Here is a 15,800-nt window from a genome sequence, read left to right as displayed (position 1 = left end):
AGAAGAACGTACGTCACTTTTCAGGCAAAAGCGAATATTGGTCTTAAATTCTAAGATGCTGAAATATGAAATAAGGACGAAATTTTCACAATTTAATATTGTTCGTGTTAGTAACATTTAATGATAGCTCCGAAATTTGCGCCTTAACAGAATTGAGTATAGGCGTTTAGAACTAAGTAGCAAAAAAAAAAAAAAACCATAACAGAAAGCAAGAGACACAAGAGATTTTGATTTCATGGCTAGAAGTCATAACATTAACCATTTTGACGCCTAACGTTTAAAACAGGTCGATTATTTTTTTTTTTATCTTCATTTGATTTTGCTATCTCGGTCACCATGACCTTGCCATCTTGTTGTGAGCATTACGGACCATTACGGTGGAACATGTCATTCCCGTCTTTACCACAAGCTGTTTGCACGCTTGTACACTGCTCATGACCATCTAAATGAACATGAATGAGTCTGAACGTCCAGACCAGTGTGCTGAAAAATAAATAAAGAATATCGAGAAGCAAAAAGACGCTCCAAAATCAATATCATCTGTCCACGTGTACACAGAGTGCAGTGCAAGATTCTAGCTCGCTCATGTTCGCTGATGGCCTTATAAACTTAATGACTTAATGCTTTATCTATCCGATACGATCATCCATAATATAAAAGAGGATTGCCAAACAATGGTCAACAAAGCTAAATATTTAAGGCCGTGAAAACCGATTAACTATGAAAAGCGCCAACTCACCTTTCCTGTCTTTCTTTCTGTAACTCTTTTCCACCCTTTCCTTCTGTCTACTCTTCTTGTTGGTCTTTTTCTTGTCTTTCTTATGTTTGCCAATGGCAAACAATTGGCCGACTCTCACCCGACCTTAGATTACCTAAAATAACCTGAATACCCTAATAAAGGTCAATAAAAAGACCTGGCGAACTCGATAATGACGACAATCTCTGGCGCGTGACTCGGGATCGTAACAAGCGCAACGGGTGACGTTGACGACCTTTGTTCCTTTCTCTTTGAGTTCTTTGTTTTACGGGATGTAATAAGAGACTGACTAGTTAACATACAACTCTTAATTCTTAACTCTCTGTAAAGAGTGTTGAATGATGGTTTGTTTTTGTTAATGTTTGTACAACTGATCTACCATAAACGCAAACAATAGAGTTCCAAAAGAGTCACGCTGGCCTTGTCAAGTCATGACAATCATGTCGCCGTCGAAGAAAAAAAGTGCAGTTGTCGCTTTGTTGAAATGAAAAATGGATTGTCGTTTTCGCAAATTGTCGCCCCTTTCATGTCAACTTCTGTCGGCTGTCGGTACTTTGGTAACAAATTGTCGCCACATTTTGACGCAATGTCGCTTGTCACTCAAACCCCTTGGAAGGCCTCAATTCTGCGATCACGCGAAAAGTCAATAAATCGCGTGACTCACGTACTCCCGATTCTAAGGAGGGTTACCCTAGCAAGCGGGTTAACCCCAGCTGGAGGACAAAAGATAGCCCGGATTTACAAGCAACATTTCACAGGTAGGGTAACCCTACAACCCGGGATAACTTAATGCGCGGTTACACTCAAAGGGTCTGGAAACAATCGGAAAGTTAACCCGGGTATGCGGGTTAACCCTACCTGTTTTATAAAGGAAAAAGTTAACCCGGCTACCCGGGTAACCCTAGCTATAGCTGCCTTTTAAACACGACGAAGAGAAAAAAAGAGGAAATGTGTGAGTGCTAGGGTATCCGCTTGCTAGGGTAACCGGCTTGCTAGGGTAACCCTCTCTCCTTGTAAAAAGGCCCATAGATTAAACGCCTGCATGTAGCAAATTTGCGCACTTCAGTTGCGCGTGCAAATCGCAGAAACTTGACCTCTGAGTTAAAGCACACATACTGAAATCCCATATGATCCAAATTGTACGTGGTACTGTACGTGACTTCCTGCGCAGTGGGAGACCTAGACGTTATGGTGTTAGGGAGCCCTAGTCTCAATTTTGGGCATTTTAGGTACGGAGATCCTGTAATTTTTTTCGCTTTCCTCGCCACCACTGGCCACCCATTTCTCTTACTTACAGGTGTAAGAAAGGCCCTTATGGAGGGGGAATTGAAAAAAAATTGGTATCGAACAAGTTTCATGCCACTGAATTATCCACGCAATACGTCATGTCATACGTTTTGTAAAGAGGTTTTTTAAAACGTTATTTCTTTTTAAGAAATTTTTGTAAAGCGCCAAGGTCTCTCTCCTCGACGAAAAGGGAGGTGAAGGAAAAAAGGCCTGGGATCTAGGCAATCATGTAGCTCTATGTCATTGGATCGGACTTCGTTCTACGTTCTACCACTAACTATGGTTCTACCACCGATTGCGCGCTACATGAATAGTCAATGCACTTTTCTACCTCTCTTCCCTTCGAGCGTGGAGTTCCGCCACGGTTTATAACATATATGGTCAACTGGGCTCAACGGCATGTTTCTGCAGGATCGATACCCGTACTCGGTAGGGGCCACTCTCATATGCATAAACAATAGCTTCCATTTGGCGTGGAAATATGCTCGGATATTTGTCCGCGGACAATAGCTGTTCCTAGAAGTGAATAGTTTTCCGAGAGCTTAGCTCGAGGAAAACTGCGAGCTTCGAGGAACAGATAATGTCCAAGGACAAATATCCGAGCATATTTTCGTGCCAAACGGAGATCCTTCAAATGTTTTTGGTAACACGCGCGGTTTGAAAATTGGGCAATATCACTCGGGCCCGGTGGGGCGGGGGGGGAGGGGGGATACTTCCAGAAAAGTTGGGTGGGGATGTGTGGCCCACTTCCCAAAACCCTTGCCCTATTTATGACCAAAATCTGCGTTTTTTGCTACCTCATTTATGACCTGTCCAAAAATTCGATAGCCTATTTATGACCGTTGAGGCTGACACAGTTGCCCCAGGCATAAGTTATGAAGGGCTTTTGTTGACGGTTTTGTCGAATAAGATGAAAAGGTAGCTTCTTCTAAGAAACATATGTGACGTCATCATTTTCCAAAATAAGAAATTACCAATCCCTCTGAAGTTTTAGTTTCATGAAACGTAAGGCCCTCTAATAACTTGACGTTTTGCAGCGTTTAAGCTCGACAGGGTTCCTCATTTTGAAATAGGGCACTTTTGAATTTCTAATTTTGTGCGTTGTGTGACATTGAAATGGCGGCCCGATAAGGCTCTCGAGTAGTCAAAAAGATGAGTTATTGCTCGCATTTTTGCTAACTAAACAGTTGTTGTCCTACAAAAAGTGTTAGTTTCAATGTTTTGGAGCTCTAGAGTAATAACTTTTCGTTTCAATGGCAAAACTCGATGACAGATGTTTCTGTTACTTTACGGCCGCCATGTTTGTGTCCCTCCGAGGGGCACAATCATGGCGACTTCACACAAAGCTCTATAAATTTGAGTGAAACACTAACGGAATAACCGAATAACCGAATAACGGGAGAATGAAAATCTGCACAGACCTAAATCTTGGCGAGGTTGTTTATATATCAATCATCTTTTATATCCCAGCTTCTTGACTTAATTTATTGAATGGTTATGATTTTTGAGTTATTTTTTTGTAAAAAAAATACCTCTTAGTCGGCGCGTCGGGTATGTTATGGACGGGTCAATGGGTGAGTAAGTGAGTGAGTGAGTGAGTGAGTGAGAGATGTATGTATGTCACACCAATCAGATTGGATCTACTATGAACAGCCAATCAAATTTCTTGTTGTAAAGGTAAATGGTACGTGAGAAACGCAAGGTATGTATAAACACAAGGACTTTGGTAATTGAAAAGTAAAGAGTGACGTGTATGTTGCCGGTTTGTGATTTTAGTCTGGTTTGGGGGGGGGGGGGGAGTGTGACAGTTACATACGTACATTGGGTTGTTTTAGAGTGCATAATTTTCAGTGTAATGGTGGCTAGTTATGAACGAGATGAGTCGAGTTTTGAAGCAGTTCATGAGTAGTAGGCAAATGGCACGAGATATTTTTATTTTTAATTACAAAGGGTAACTTGATACTGTTGTTTTTCACAAGGAGTAAATTCAATTAGAGGTCACGAATCGCCGGTTCTAGTTCTTAGGACATGTTTTAGAGGAGACGAGACTATTTAAATTTGAAGCAGTTCTAACGCTTACAATAGTAAGTGCAGGTAACGATTGTTTTGTTCTTATTGCATGCAAATATAACGAGATATTTTTATTTTTTAGTTGCAATGGGTAATTTGACACTCTTGTTTTTCACAAGGTAGTAAATTCAATTAGAGCTGACGAATCGTCGCCACTTGTTCCCACGAGATGTTTGCTATTTTTAGTTACAAATGGTAATTCGACACTTTTGTTTTTCATATGGGAGTAAATTCAATTAGAGCTTACAAGTTATCGGCTATTGTTCCCAGGATATTAAACAAAAAAGAAGCTTTCCTTTCTAGAGTGTTTTTACGCCTCTGCAGTAGCAGTTTAATATTTTTATTTGATGGGCATTTTATGACATTCTTTTCAGTCCGATATTTTTAAAGGTAAAAAGTATGAAAACTGTTCAAATGTTCTTTGAAGACTGTGTGGCGCCAAGTTAAAGTGCAATTTAATTAAATCAGACTTTCAACGTGTCAGAGAGGATTTTTTCTCTTTCTTTAAATTTTCGGTGAAGTAGTGTTGTTGCGTTGTGTTGTGTAAAAAGGGTAAACTTACTACTCGTATAAAATGCGAAAAGTTCTCTTAACTTGTGTATTTTTGAGCAAAAATTCCTCTTGGGGGCTGGAAGGGCTCCCGAGGGGGTACTCTCAGAAAAATTGGTTGGGGGTGTGCGGCCCGCTTCCCAAAACCCTTGCCCTATTTATGACCAAAATCTGCGATATTCCTTACCCTATTTATGACCTGACCAAAAATTCGAAACCCTATTTATGACCTGACCCTCAAATCAAAACCCTGTTTCAGACCTGCGTTATAATTAGCTCCCTAGTTCAAACCAATGTTAAATTACCGTAAACTTATAAATTTGTGAAGGGCTTTTGTTGATTTTCTTTTCGATAATGATGAAAAAGTGGCTTCTTCTTAAAGCATACCCATATCAAGGCTAGAATGCAAAAACCGTACCCTATTTATGACCAACATGGCCAAAATCAGCTAAAATCGATACCCTATTTATGACCAAAACGGCTGAAAACCATACCCTTCGGGGCCGCACAGACCTATATAACCCATATAAGGGAGTCCCCTCCCCCCCCCCCCGGGGGAAGGGCTACGTGATCGGTGAGTGAGGAAGTTATGCATGTGAGCGTGTCAGACCAACCACAGTGTGGGTTGTATCAAAGAACGAATAAAATTGCCTGTTAGAAAATAAGATGGTATCTACATTAATCTGGAAACGTGTCAGATTACTGTAGTTTGTTCAGTCAAACATTTTATGGCTTACTATTTAGTTATCTTACCATTACCGATGTAACATCGTATGTACATCATAAACTCCCAGTTTCTTTCTTGCTGTACATCGCAACCAAAAAAACTTGTTAAATCAACCAAATCATTACTGTAAACAGTTCCACGAATGCTCCTATCTCCGAGACTTATAGTTCACAAAAAAATAACTCTTGCACGCCTTGTGTGCATATGTTTATTTTTGATGGCGTGACACTGCAAACCAGCCATTCAAGACTAGAGTGCTAAAACCATACCCTATTTATAACCAAAAGGGCCAAAATCGATACCCTATTTATGACAAAACGGCTGTTAAAAACGCTATCCTTTGGGGCCGCACATAACTATATAGCCCATGTAGTGGGAGCACCCCCCTCCCCTCCCCCCACCTCCTGGGCACTCGGGTATTCCCCAGTTTTAGCTGGAAACGCTTCACTGGAGCCTGGACCGGGCCACGGCGATAAGCGATTGCGTCGATTGCGTGACTTTGGTGTTTGCCATGTCATGTCCAGTGTTGGTCACGTCTTAGTACGTGACGAACAATAATGGCGGACAATCATAGTGCAAGAAAGAACTGGCGATGCACGTTAGAGAGAGCAGAGAAATTTATATCTCCTCAATTTTTCGCGGATGTTAACTTGCTCAGCAGGTATGGTTTTCTGTTACACACGATGTTGAATTGATTCATGAGTATAAATGAGAATATTTATCAGCTGATCGAAGTAGTTCCAAGTCATTTCGATCCAGCTGTACGAAGCTGTGTGGAGTGGAAAGGTACTTTCAGTAAACAAATTTTTAGATGAATACGATCTCATGAGTGCACAATATTCTTTTATTAATGTTGAAATTGTCTTTCTCAAGAGTCTGTATTATATTGGGACAACAGAAATGTTTTCATTTACGACTGAATCTGCTGAATTTAATAAGTGCCACATCACCAGCAAACTTGAAGCTTGTTGTAATTATAAGCTTAAAGATTTTCTAATTGCACACATTGATCAAAGTCATGACCCTCCAGTACATACCGGTACATTATTTTGCCTTTAAAATCCAATATGTTCACGATGCGCGAATTGAGATCTCAATTATGGTTTCATTTATGGTCATTTATCCTCTCTGGACTCAAGTCATCGAGTTTTCATGTTGTTTTGATGGCATGCCATAATGCCCTCAAGCAGGGATACCGGATGCCAACCTAAAACTGAAATCTGACGCAAATCTTAAAGCAAGATATGAAATTATATAATAAAAAGATTGGTCAACAGCCGATTCAACCACAAAAGTGCACCTGCAGTCAAATATCTAAATATTTCTTCCCCCAAATCACTCCAAGTGCAGAGCCAATTTGAGGGTGATTCTGATCAATGAGGCCTTCCAAGGGGGTGGCTGTGTTGCTATGTCACATCCTTTTGTGTGCCGTTGTCACCTAACCAGTGAAAGCGTATGTCGCTGTTGTTTTTTTGTATAAAGCCATATGTCACTGTTGCTTCAAGGTTTTTTCCTGTAGCACACTAACCCTCTGAAATAATGCGGTAAATAAACACAGCTTGTGATTTTTAGATTGATATTTCAATGTTTACGTTCATCTCTGTTTCCCATCATTTATGATCATATTCTCCTTCAAGTCTAATAATTACATGATCGCATTTTGATTTATGATAGTATATGTGAGTCGATTCCTCATGAGATCTTTTATTGGCCTTTATCCGCTCCAAGTTCTTATAAAATTTTTCAACACTTTAAAACTGATTCTATTTTTGAAAATAATTAACAGCCTTTTTTGTATGAAACCAGGATATATAATGGTTAAAAACAAAATTTGCAAGGAAAAAGCTCTAAAAACAAAAATAAACAAAATGAAAAAATTCATAAATCCAGTCATGTGGACAGCAAATTTGCCTTAACTTCCTCGTCTCAAAGTACAAAACCTGGCAGTGTCCACACAGACTCTATCTTCCATTTCATCAACTTTTTCATCGCACATTCCAGCTATGTTGTCCAATGAGCCAAGCTGAAGAAAAGCTCTTGTGAGAGAGACTATACTCTAAAATATTTCGTCGTGATAAAGAAATTTTGTAGAGCTCAGTCGAGTCTCAAAAAATTGAGCTTACTCACTGCCTATATTATTGTTATTGCAGGTTATATCCCAAGAAACTCTCATTGAGTTCTCTTACTCACTATGCAGCTCCTGGCAGAGTCACATACAATGAAGCAGTGAGTGGAAAGTTTGCTGAGGCTCAAGTGGGAAACATCTATGGTCCTACGTAAGACATGAGTTTTTAATTCAAAAATGTATAGTAAACAATTATTAGATGAGGTTTTTTGTGATATCCAGAATAATCAAGGTCTCAGTAAGAGTTATCAGCCGAAGCCGAAGGCTCAAGAGGCTGATAACCATTACTAAGACTCTGATTATTCTGGATATCACTGACAAAAACTGAATGTAATAGTTGTTTTATTACACATGTATTGAACCTAAAAAAATGGAAGTCATGTTTTTGCTTCTTCACTGACGGCAAGCAACACAAAGCACGCAAACTTGACATGGTTTAACCTTTAGAAATCATTGACATGATTACCCTTAGAAATCATCCACCGCAGTCATACATGACATGATTACCCATGACCTTGAGAGTTGACATGATTATTGTGTAACCTGCAGCTAGATGACATCACAGGTGCTGATTTCAAAAATTCTCTGTATGCTTTTGGCCAATCAGAAAAGTGATAGTGAGTTCAAATGTATAATAATTCAGATAATTATACACCATGTGCATATTTTCTCATTTTCAAATATTTACACGTAATAATCTATTCATTTAATTTTGGGTTTAAAGCTGTTAATAACTATAGAGGACCTGTATTAAAACCGGCTAAGGTTGATGTGGTTTCCTCTCTAAAAGTTTTAGCTTGGCAGTGAATTATTAAACAGGAAATCAGAACAAGTTAATGGTCTTGAAATTTAACAATAACTGTTGTTTGCTTTACAGGTGGTCTACACATTGGTTTCAACTTGTTATGGACATTCCAGAGGGGTGGAGAGGAGAAGAAGTACACTTAAGGTGGAATTCTGGATCTGAGGCCATGGTACATAACGTATTTAATTTAGTAGCGTGTCAGTAGACATGTATCATGTGGAAGCTGTTATTAAGTGTGGAATAAGGAATTTCAAAATCTAGCTCTCATATTGTCATTGACAAGGTTTATCATTTGATATTTATAAATCAATATTATCAAGCCTCAAGGGACCTGTGAGTACAATATGTTGTATGTAACATTGAGGTTATTTGATGTTATAGGGTGTTATTTGTGATGCATGAAGATTAACCACCTGTGTAATCCATGAGCTTCAACATAGTGTCTGACAGAAATATATCAGCCCTAATAACAAAATTAGTCACTCAGGGTAAATTTCCTGATCACTCAGATGGTCAATGGCTTAATTGTGTTCAGTGTTTTTATCCTGGTCTGTATTTGATTTACTTTTGCAACAAATGCAGTGATTCAACAATTCTCTAAAAAGCATTCTAAAATGACACTGCTTAACAGTCTGAAAAAAAAGTATAATAAGTTTGTTCATTACGTAGACAGTATTCGATGTTGACTGAAAGCTTGGCAGGACAAATAAAATTACCTGTATGCATTAATGGAAATTATTTCTAGAAAATTTATTATTTGCAGTCAAATGAAACCACCTTAAAATTTCATCAGTCAGTCTCATGCTAAGGACCAGTGTCTGAATCAAACTGCCAATGTTGCTAAAGCTAAACACTGAATTATTTTGTAGATCAATTTACATTTTAATATGCTGGTAAATTTCTAATGTGTACAATTTCTTTAACGATTTAATGGTAGGTATGGCAAGAAGGAAAACCCAGGCAGGTATGATGACATGGTCTCATACTGTATAGGTAAACTTAATAATCCCACATAGTTACGTGTCCAGTTGAAGATCAACTGAAGACAAGTAATAGGGGGGTTACGCACCACCATCCCCTCTCTCTTTTGATGAATTAGTGTAAGACTAAAATGAAAAGTTGGAAACTGGATACTACATTGCCAATTGAAAGTTCAAATTATAGAAAAAGCACATGCCCATATGCTGACCTATATTTTGCAGTACTGCACAGTGGCATCAGGTGCATCTCTGGACAATTTAAATTGCTTTGCACATGCTCAAATATTCTTACACATGCTCACACAATTTATTTTAAACAAAAGGCTCCAAGGCATGGCGGCATATTTGCATTTGAATGACAATACTGTTGTATGTGAATTTTTATTTGGCAGGGTTTAACTGGTGGAGATGGACATCAACAAAGAACTGACTATGTGATCTCGACCAAAGCAACTCCTGGAAGGTATGAGGAGAACAACTACAGCATACAGTTCCTATCAGGCACTCATATCTGACACAGGGTTGTTGTGGATCATGGGGGGGTGGGGGGGGGGGGGGGGGGCGATCTTTCTTCTGAATAATGAATTTAAGTCTTGCCAGGATGTTTTGTGCTCAAGTGGTGCACAACACCATAATTAGTTGTTGTACTTGTGGTAAGATTTTTCTAACCCCAAGACAATTCTCTATCCAATATGGAAGGATGTTTGCATTTTGAAAATGATATGTTACATGTGAAAAAATGTTGAAGTGCATTTTTTAAAAGTATTTTGCGAGGTAATTAAAATACTCTTGGAACATATCGATATGAAGCATGATAACCAAGTTCTGTAGTCCTCAAATAAACAATTCATAAGTCTCTGAGCGCATGCTAAACATGTAAAGAAAAATAGAAACAAACAAAAACAAGTTCTGTGGCAAATTAGGTTTATAATTCTATAATAAGGAGACACATAGAACACTACAGCTGTATTTATCTTTAAGAACTTAATCTAAACATTAGGCATGAGCATTTCAGATTTGGAGGGCTTATTTTTACAGGCACTTATTTAGGTATCAAATTTTATGACATTCATCATTGTCTTATATTAAGATGTACTTTGTACGTGGAAGTGGCGGCCAATGGTATGTTTGGTGCTGGGAAAGATGGCTTAATAAATGCTCCGGACCCTGCACGGGAATACACATTATCCATGGCTGAAATTGCTGTTTTTGACGCTGCAGTTTACGAAGTGTTAATGGACCTGACTGTTATTATAGACCTGGCCAAGGTAGGAGATAAGTTTCAACTGCAAGAACAGTTGAAAAAGTATCTTCCCTGCTGTGGAATCACTGCATGAAATCCCTAGGGGGGTTTCGACAACCGTTACTAAGGCTCTGATTATTGAAAATGTCGGGGATACTCGTTGTCATGCTTAGAGGTGTAAATCAAGGATTTTAGGGGGTTCAGGATGAAATGCTACTATTTTCAGCTGTCAAGTGTCTTTTAAGGTGTACTTGAAGAAATAATAATAGAAAAAACTGCTCTTGTTTCCATTTTTCACCGCTCTCTGACGAGTTAGGACTACTTGTGCGGGCTCCTTTCCCAATAATAATAATAATAACTATAATAATAATAATAATAACAAGAAGAAGAAGAAGAAGAAGAAGAAAAATAATAATAACTTTATTTAAGTGTCAAATGTATTTAGCACTACTAAATGTGCTAATTGGGGACACTGTAAATCAATAAACAAATATTTCAAATATAACATAAACTATGAAGAATCCCAACTGGTTGGAGGCTCGCGAGTTGGCTATTTACGCAACGCAGTCGAGGAGTTGAACTCGGGGTTACTGAGAACAAATCCAGATAGTGGTAGGGTGGAGGATTTGAACTTTGGACCTCCAGATTTCAAATCCAGCGCCCCTCCCAAACAGCGGCTGTTAATCAAGCCCTTGGAGGTCAAATAAATCTCGACCACGCCCAGATTGGTCTCCTTTATGTGTTTATTTCAAATTTTCTGACGAGCATCCAGACCTTTTCAAATGGGAGTTCCCCCCCCCCCCCCTCTCAGGGATGAAATATGTTGTGGAATTCAGAGAGATAAGAACAGCTATATATATTATCTTTTATTTTTTGTTTTGTTTTAGCTACCACAAATTTTATTTGAATTATTAATTATGATCAGTGGGAGGCCGGTGGCCTCATGGTTAGTGCAGTCGTCTCTGGATCGAGCGGTCCGGGTTCGAGCCCTGGCCAGGGACATTGTGTTGTGTTCTTGGGCAAGACACTTTGCTCTCACAGTGTCTCTTGAAACCAGGATGTGTCTCGTGAAACCAGGATGAAAACTTTCTCACAGCAAACAAATGAAACCAAGAGACAGTTTCCCTAAAATTGGCTAACACGAACGTGCAGTAACGTAAACATGTTCCCCCGTAGTCGGGAGACGTAAAAAAATCGTACCCAAATTCAGATCGGCGAGCTTTGCAATTTTTTTTTACGCTGAAAGCATCGTCCACGAGGGGAATTAGTGCTGACCAGGAAATGATATTGAATCTGCTAGGCTTGGTGAAGTGTTTGTTTCACCAGGGAGGACGAGGATGGAAAGGATCTCCCCTCCCCTCTCAAAAAAAGCACATCTAGGGGGGTGTTCCACTAGGTCTGTTGTTGAGCGCTGTTTTAGGGGTGTTATCATCTTCACCGCACTTTGAACTTTATGTATGCCTCGGGGTACAGTAAGGTCATAATGGGCCAGATAATGGCTTAAAATATCTCGTTCTCGTCATTTTTACATATTCATCACACTTTTCTTAGTAAGAGAAGATAAAATTTAACCATCTTACGAATCGACTTATTGGCCCTTAACACTATTTTTCGATGCCAGTTCCGTGAAAGTGCAGTGAATAAACTGGAGCGCTCTACAGTTACATGTACGCCTCTTTTGTTATCGCTCTCGCAATACAAAACTTTGTTTGTTAACTGCGTGTATCTTATTTTATTACCAGAATCTCTCGCAAGAAAATCCGAGAGCTTTTGAAGCGCTTTATACTGCAAATGACATTGTCAATGCTTGTCAGGATTTGTCAGACAGAACATCGCTCCAGAGGTAAGGTGAATTGATATCTTCGTCAATAAAGATCTTCATCACGGGATCACATCTTGAACTGAAAATTGTTGCTGTGTGCAGTTCGCGGTTTTTCTTACTCCACTAGAAGACTATTTTAATGTTTTAACAGTTTTCTTTAGTTTGTGGAAGCGTTATTGTAACCCGGCAACTATGTTTTAGATTTTTACCACTTTTACGCTCAATGGAAGTTAGAATTAACATGGGAATCATGGTAGTTGTCGCAAAAATAGATCTATGTCTTTTCTCAGTGACATCCGTCTTGCGGTAAAGATTTTAATCCAACGAAAAAAATTCAGACGCCGAAAAAAAACTTACAAGCCTGTTTTTTGTTGGTTCCAGAGCTCACGAGATCGCCGCCAGATTCCTCAAACAAACCAATGGTGAATCTCAGCACCAGGTACACGCGGTCGGTAACTGCCATATTGATTGTGGTAAGTCGATATCCATCCTAAGTAACAAAAGGAGTTGTCACTCAACCACTTTTCCCGCGGTTGCTTATCACATCGACAACATCATGGATTGTTCCCCGAGGTTTTGACCGAGTTCACGTTATGATCTGAGGAGAGCACCATACAAGGACGAAGCATCGCTTGATGCAGATAATGATAGAGATTCATTATTAGTAATTACATGATAATGATGTCTCTGTTTTATTATGTAGCCTGGCTGTGGCCCGTTGCCGAGACAGTGAGGAAATGCGGTCGAAGTTTCGCCACAGCGGTTCGGCTGATGGAAAAATACCCGGACTTCAAATTTGTTTGTTCGCAGGTTTGTTTAATATTTACACTTGTTTTTAATCTAATTATTGGAGGCGTTTCCCGTGCTCCGTGCTTACTGAGGTTTCAGATTGTTTCAGAGTGTTTTACTCTGACTATCTATGTTTCTTTTTCCAATTTAGGCGCAACAGCTTGAGTGGGTTAAAATCCATTACCCGGCCTTGTTTGAGGAGATCAAAGTGTTTGCTGCAAGAGGGCAGTTCATTCCTGTGGGTGGAACTTGGGTAGAAATGGTAAGAACACTCGTGGCTCTCCGGTAAATTAAATTTATTGTGTCATTAACATTTTATCAGCATTTGAGACGAGGTTGCATACTTTTTCTCACATTGACAGTGGGGCTTAGCGTGCTAATCTTTGGTAGACTACGCAAAAAGTCTAGTACAATGTTGGTATGATAAAAACCCGCATATAAGAACCTAATTTTGAAGCCGGATTCTGTTAGGCTAAACCTCCTTATTATAAGAACCTAATTATATAAGGACCTTTTGAGGCGAACTTAGAAAAATGCAGGTCATTATATGCGGCTTTTTAACGCGCTTTTATCGTCCACACCCCATTTATTTATTTCTTCTTAAACCTGCTAAAAGTGAACGAAAAATTCACGGTATGTTTTTTTTTTTTTTTTTTTTTTTTTTTTTAAATTACAGGATGGTAACATTCCCAGTGGAGAGTCATTCATTCGTCAGTTTGTCGTTGGACAGAACTTTTATCAAAAGGAATTTGGACAAGTGTGCCAAGAGGTGAATTTGTTAAGAGCAGGGCCTGACTATTCATGATTAAGATTAGCGTGAAGTTTGATTTCAATTTTCTAAGTTTCAGTGAGCTTTCCATTTTATATCATTGTCACCCCTTTCCCCAAAAATCAGCAAGGAAAAACACTATACAAAAACAATTAAATCTTCAGTCTACTTTAATTTCAATTCTAGATTGAGGTTAATTATTAATGTAACTGAATCGGAACAGCTCCAGCCGTGGTGATTATTTTAATCTAGGAGCAGTGATGATGTAGCCGTGATTAACACCGAAAAACCCCATTGGGGAGAGTTAATAAGATTTGTATTTTTTCTACGAGCAAATGAATAAGGAAATCAGTTCCTATTTCACTGTATTAAATTCTAGGATATATATACAATAATTCAAATCGCCTTACCAGTTGCCACAAACATGATTGACCGTTTGTTTTTGTTTACCAGTTCTGGTTGCCAGACACGTTTGGTTACTCGGCCCAGCTCCCGCAGATCATTCGTGGAGTTGGAATGAAGTATTTCTTAACAATGAAGTTGAGCTGGAGTCTCATCAATAAATTTCCAGTCAGTGAAAGGATATATTACTACTTCTTTATATTATTGTAATTCTAATGCTTGCGTTTCGTCGTCTAAATATTTTGTATTTAACATTTAGATTATGAACTCGAGATTTCTATCGCGTGATAACTGAAGAGGGAACAGCTTAACTCAGCTATCACGCATAGAAATCGAGAGTGAATAATCTATTTGTTTTTGTCAGTATAAAACTATTAGTCGTTCAAAACTTTATCTAAACCCTCTTCACAGTAACTTCTAAAACGCAAAGAAACGGCCGCCATTTTGTTAACAACCGCACATTACGAGGCTACTTACTATCTAAAACAGAAGAGATAGTGAGTAAGGTAGCCAATAAGAGAAAGGCATTCGTGATATAACGCTAGCAGAGTTATACTTAAATTTACTAGTTTTAAGTTTTGACTGTTTCCTTTTGAACTTTTTTTTTCAGTTTCACACTTTCTTTTGGGAGGGAATTGATGGATCAAGGTAAACATTGCTGGTTCCTGCTATAAAGTGGGAAATGGGCTTCCAATATTTACTGACCTTTTCGTCCCACAGCCCTTGACTCCTTTGCTTGGACAAAAAGATTCGAGGATATTGGGTACTAGATCTAGATTAGTTGAACTGGTCTAGCTATGACGGAAATTTTTCCACGCCTGAGAATTTTCTGTTCATTCTTAAGAAGCAATTGTCGACACCTTATAGAACGAGAAAACTCGTAAGATGCCCCAAGACATAAGAACGACTTAAAATTGTGCGCGTTTTATTGCTGTGTAAGAACAAATTTGCATTGTACTTATTAAAAGTGCGAGGTCATCATTTCATGAAAGTGTTAAGTAAGTGCACACAAGGCCTATAAATTCGGTTTATGAATGATATTCAAATAAAGCCGGCACGCTCTTATTGGTTGCGGGTCTTGCATGAGGCTATGTGACACGGTTATTAGGTGTTGTTGCATTTTTCTGGCATAATAATGTACATGAAAAAATTACTCGATTCTGATTGGCTGAGAGCAGTGCAGTTCAAGTGTAACACCAGCGCAAAAAGCGTACCGCCAGTGCAAAAGGTGTAACACTAAATTGAACTCGAAACCATATGATTACCGGTTATACTTATAGTATAGACTCAGTATAAAGAAAATGGAACTTAGCCGACTATTTTTAACAAAGTCTGATACAGACCCTGGAGAAAGTGTTAGAGATTCGAAAGTACTCGCTTAAACCTTGGCCTACAGCTTAGCTTTACACAACTCCATACTTTCTTCCTTAATAAAATCAGGTCATGTAACATGTACGCCATTTTCTATTTCTTAA

At 38.8% G+C, this 15,800-nt stretch overlaps 1 protein-coding gene and 1 long non-coding RNA gene across 3 annotated transcripts in view; one reads left to right on the top strand and one right to left on the bottom strand.

The window, feature by feature from the left end:
• Positions 1-291: 291 nt before the first annotated feature.
• LOC149104162 (uncharacterized) lies at positions 292-1,599 on the bottom strand. The gene is made up of 2 exons (XR_016202204.1): positions 740-1,599; positions 292-483 (listed from the first exon to the last, which is right to left on the bottom strand). It is a non-coding gene; the product is annotated as an uncharacterized LOC149104162 (long non-coding RNA).
• Positions 1,600-5,903: 4,304 nt separating this feature from the next.
• The window catches only part of LOC110050474 (alpha-mannosidase 2C1-like), a 30,029-nt gene continuing 20,132 nt past the window's right edge, over positions 5,904-15,800 (top strand). The window contains exons 1-13 of one of the 2 annotated variants that reach the window (XM_089272800.1): positions 5,904-6,051; positions 7,541-7,666; positions 8,393-8,489; positions 9,258-9,284; positions 9,693-9,763; positions 10,391-10,568; positions 12,286-12,386; positions 12,747-12,838; positions 13,069-13,175; positions 13,306-13,416; positions 13,831-13,923; positions 14,377-14,493; positions 14,936-14,973. In XM_089272800.1, coding sequence (XP_089128926.1) covers positions 5,948-6,051; positions 7,541-7,666; positions 8,393-8,489; positions 9,258-9,284; positions 9,693-9,763; positions 10,391-10,568; positions 12,286-12,386; positions 12,747-12,838; positions 13,069-13,175; positions 13,306-13,416; positions 13,831-13,923; positions 14,377-14,493; positions 14,936-14,973 — 1,262 coding nt within the window. In that variant the 5' untranslated portion in view covers positions 5,904-5,947. The remainder of the gene's footprint in view (positions 6,052-7,540; positions 7,667-8,392; positions 8,490-9,257; positions 9,285-9,692; positions 9,764-10,390; positions 10,569-12,285; positions 12,387-12,746; positions 12,839-13,068; positions 13,176-13,305; positions 13,417-13,830; positions 13,924-14,376; positions 14,494-14,935; positions 14,974-15,800) is intronic. The other variant, XM_089272799.1, reaches the window with a different exon arrangement.

Source organism: Orbicella faveolata, unplaced genomic scaffold (assembly GCF_042242905.1).
Source record: "Orbicella faveolata isolate gen_17 unplaced genomic scaffold, um_ofav_v1 contig_35, whole genome shotgun sequence".
NCBI lineage: Eukaryota > Metazoa > Cnidaria > Anthozoa > Scleractinia > Merulinidae > Orbicella > Orbicella faveolata.
Note: the sequence above shows the minus strand (reverse complement) of the source record. Positions and strands in the feature narration are given on the sequence as shown.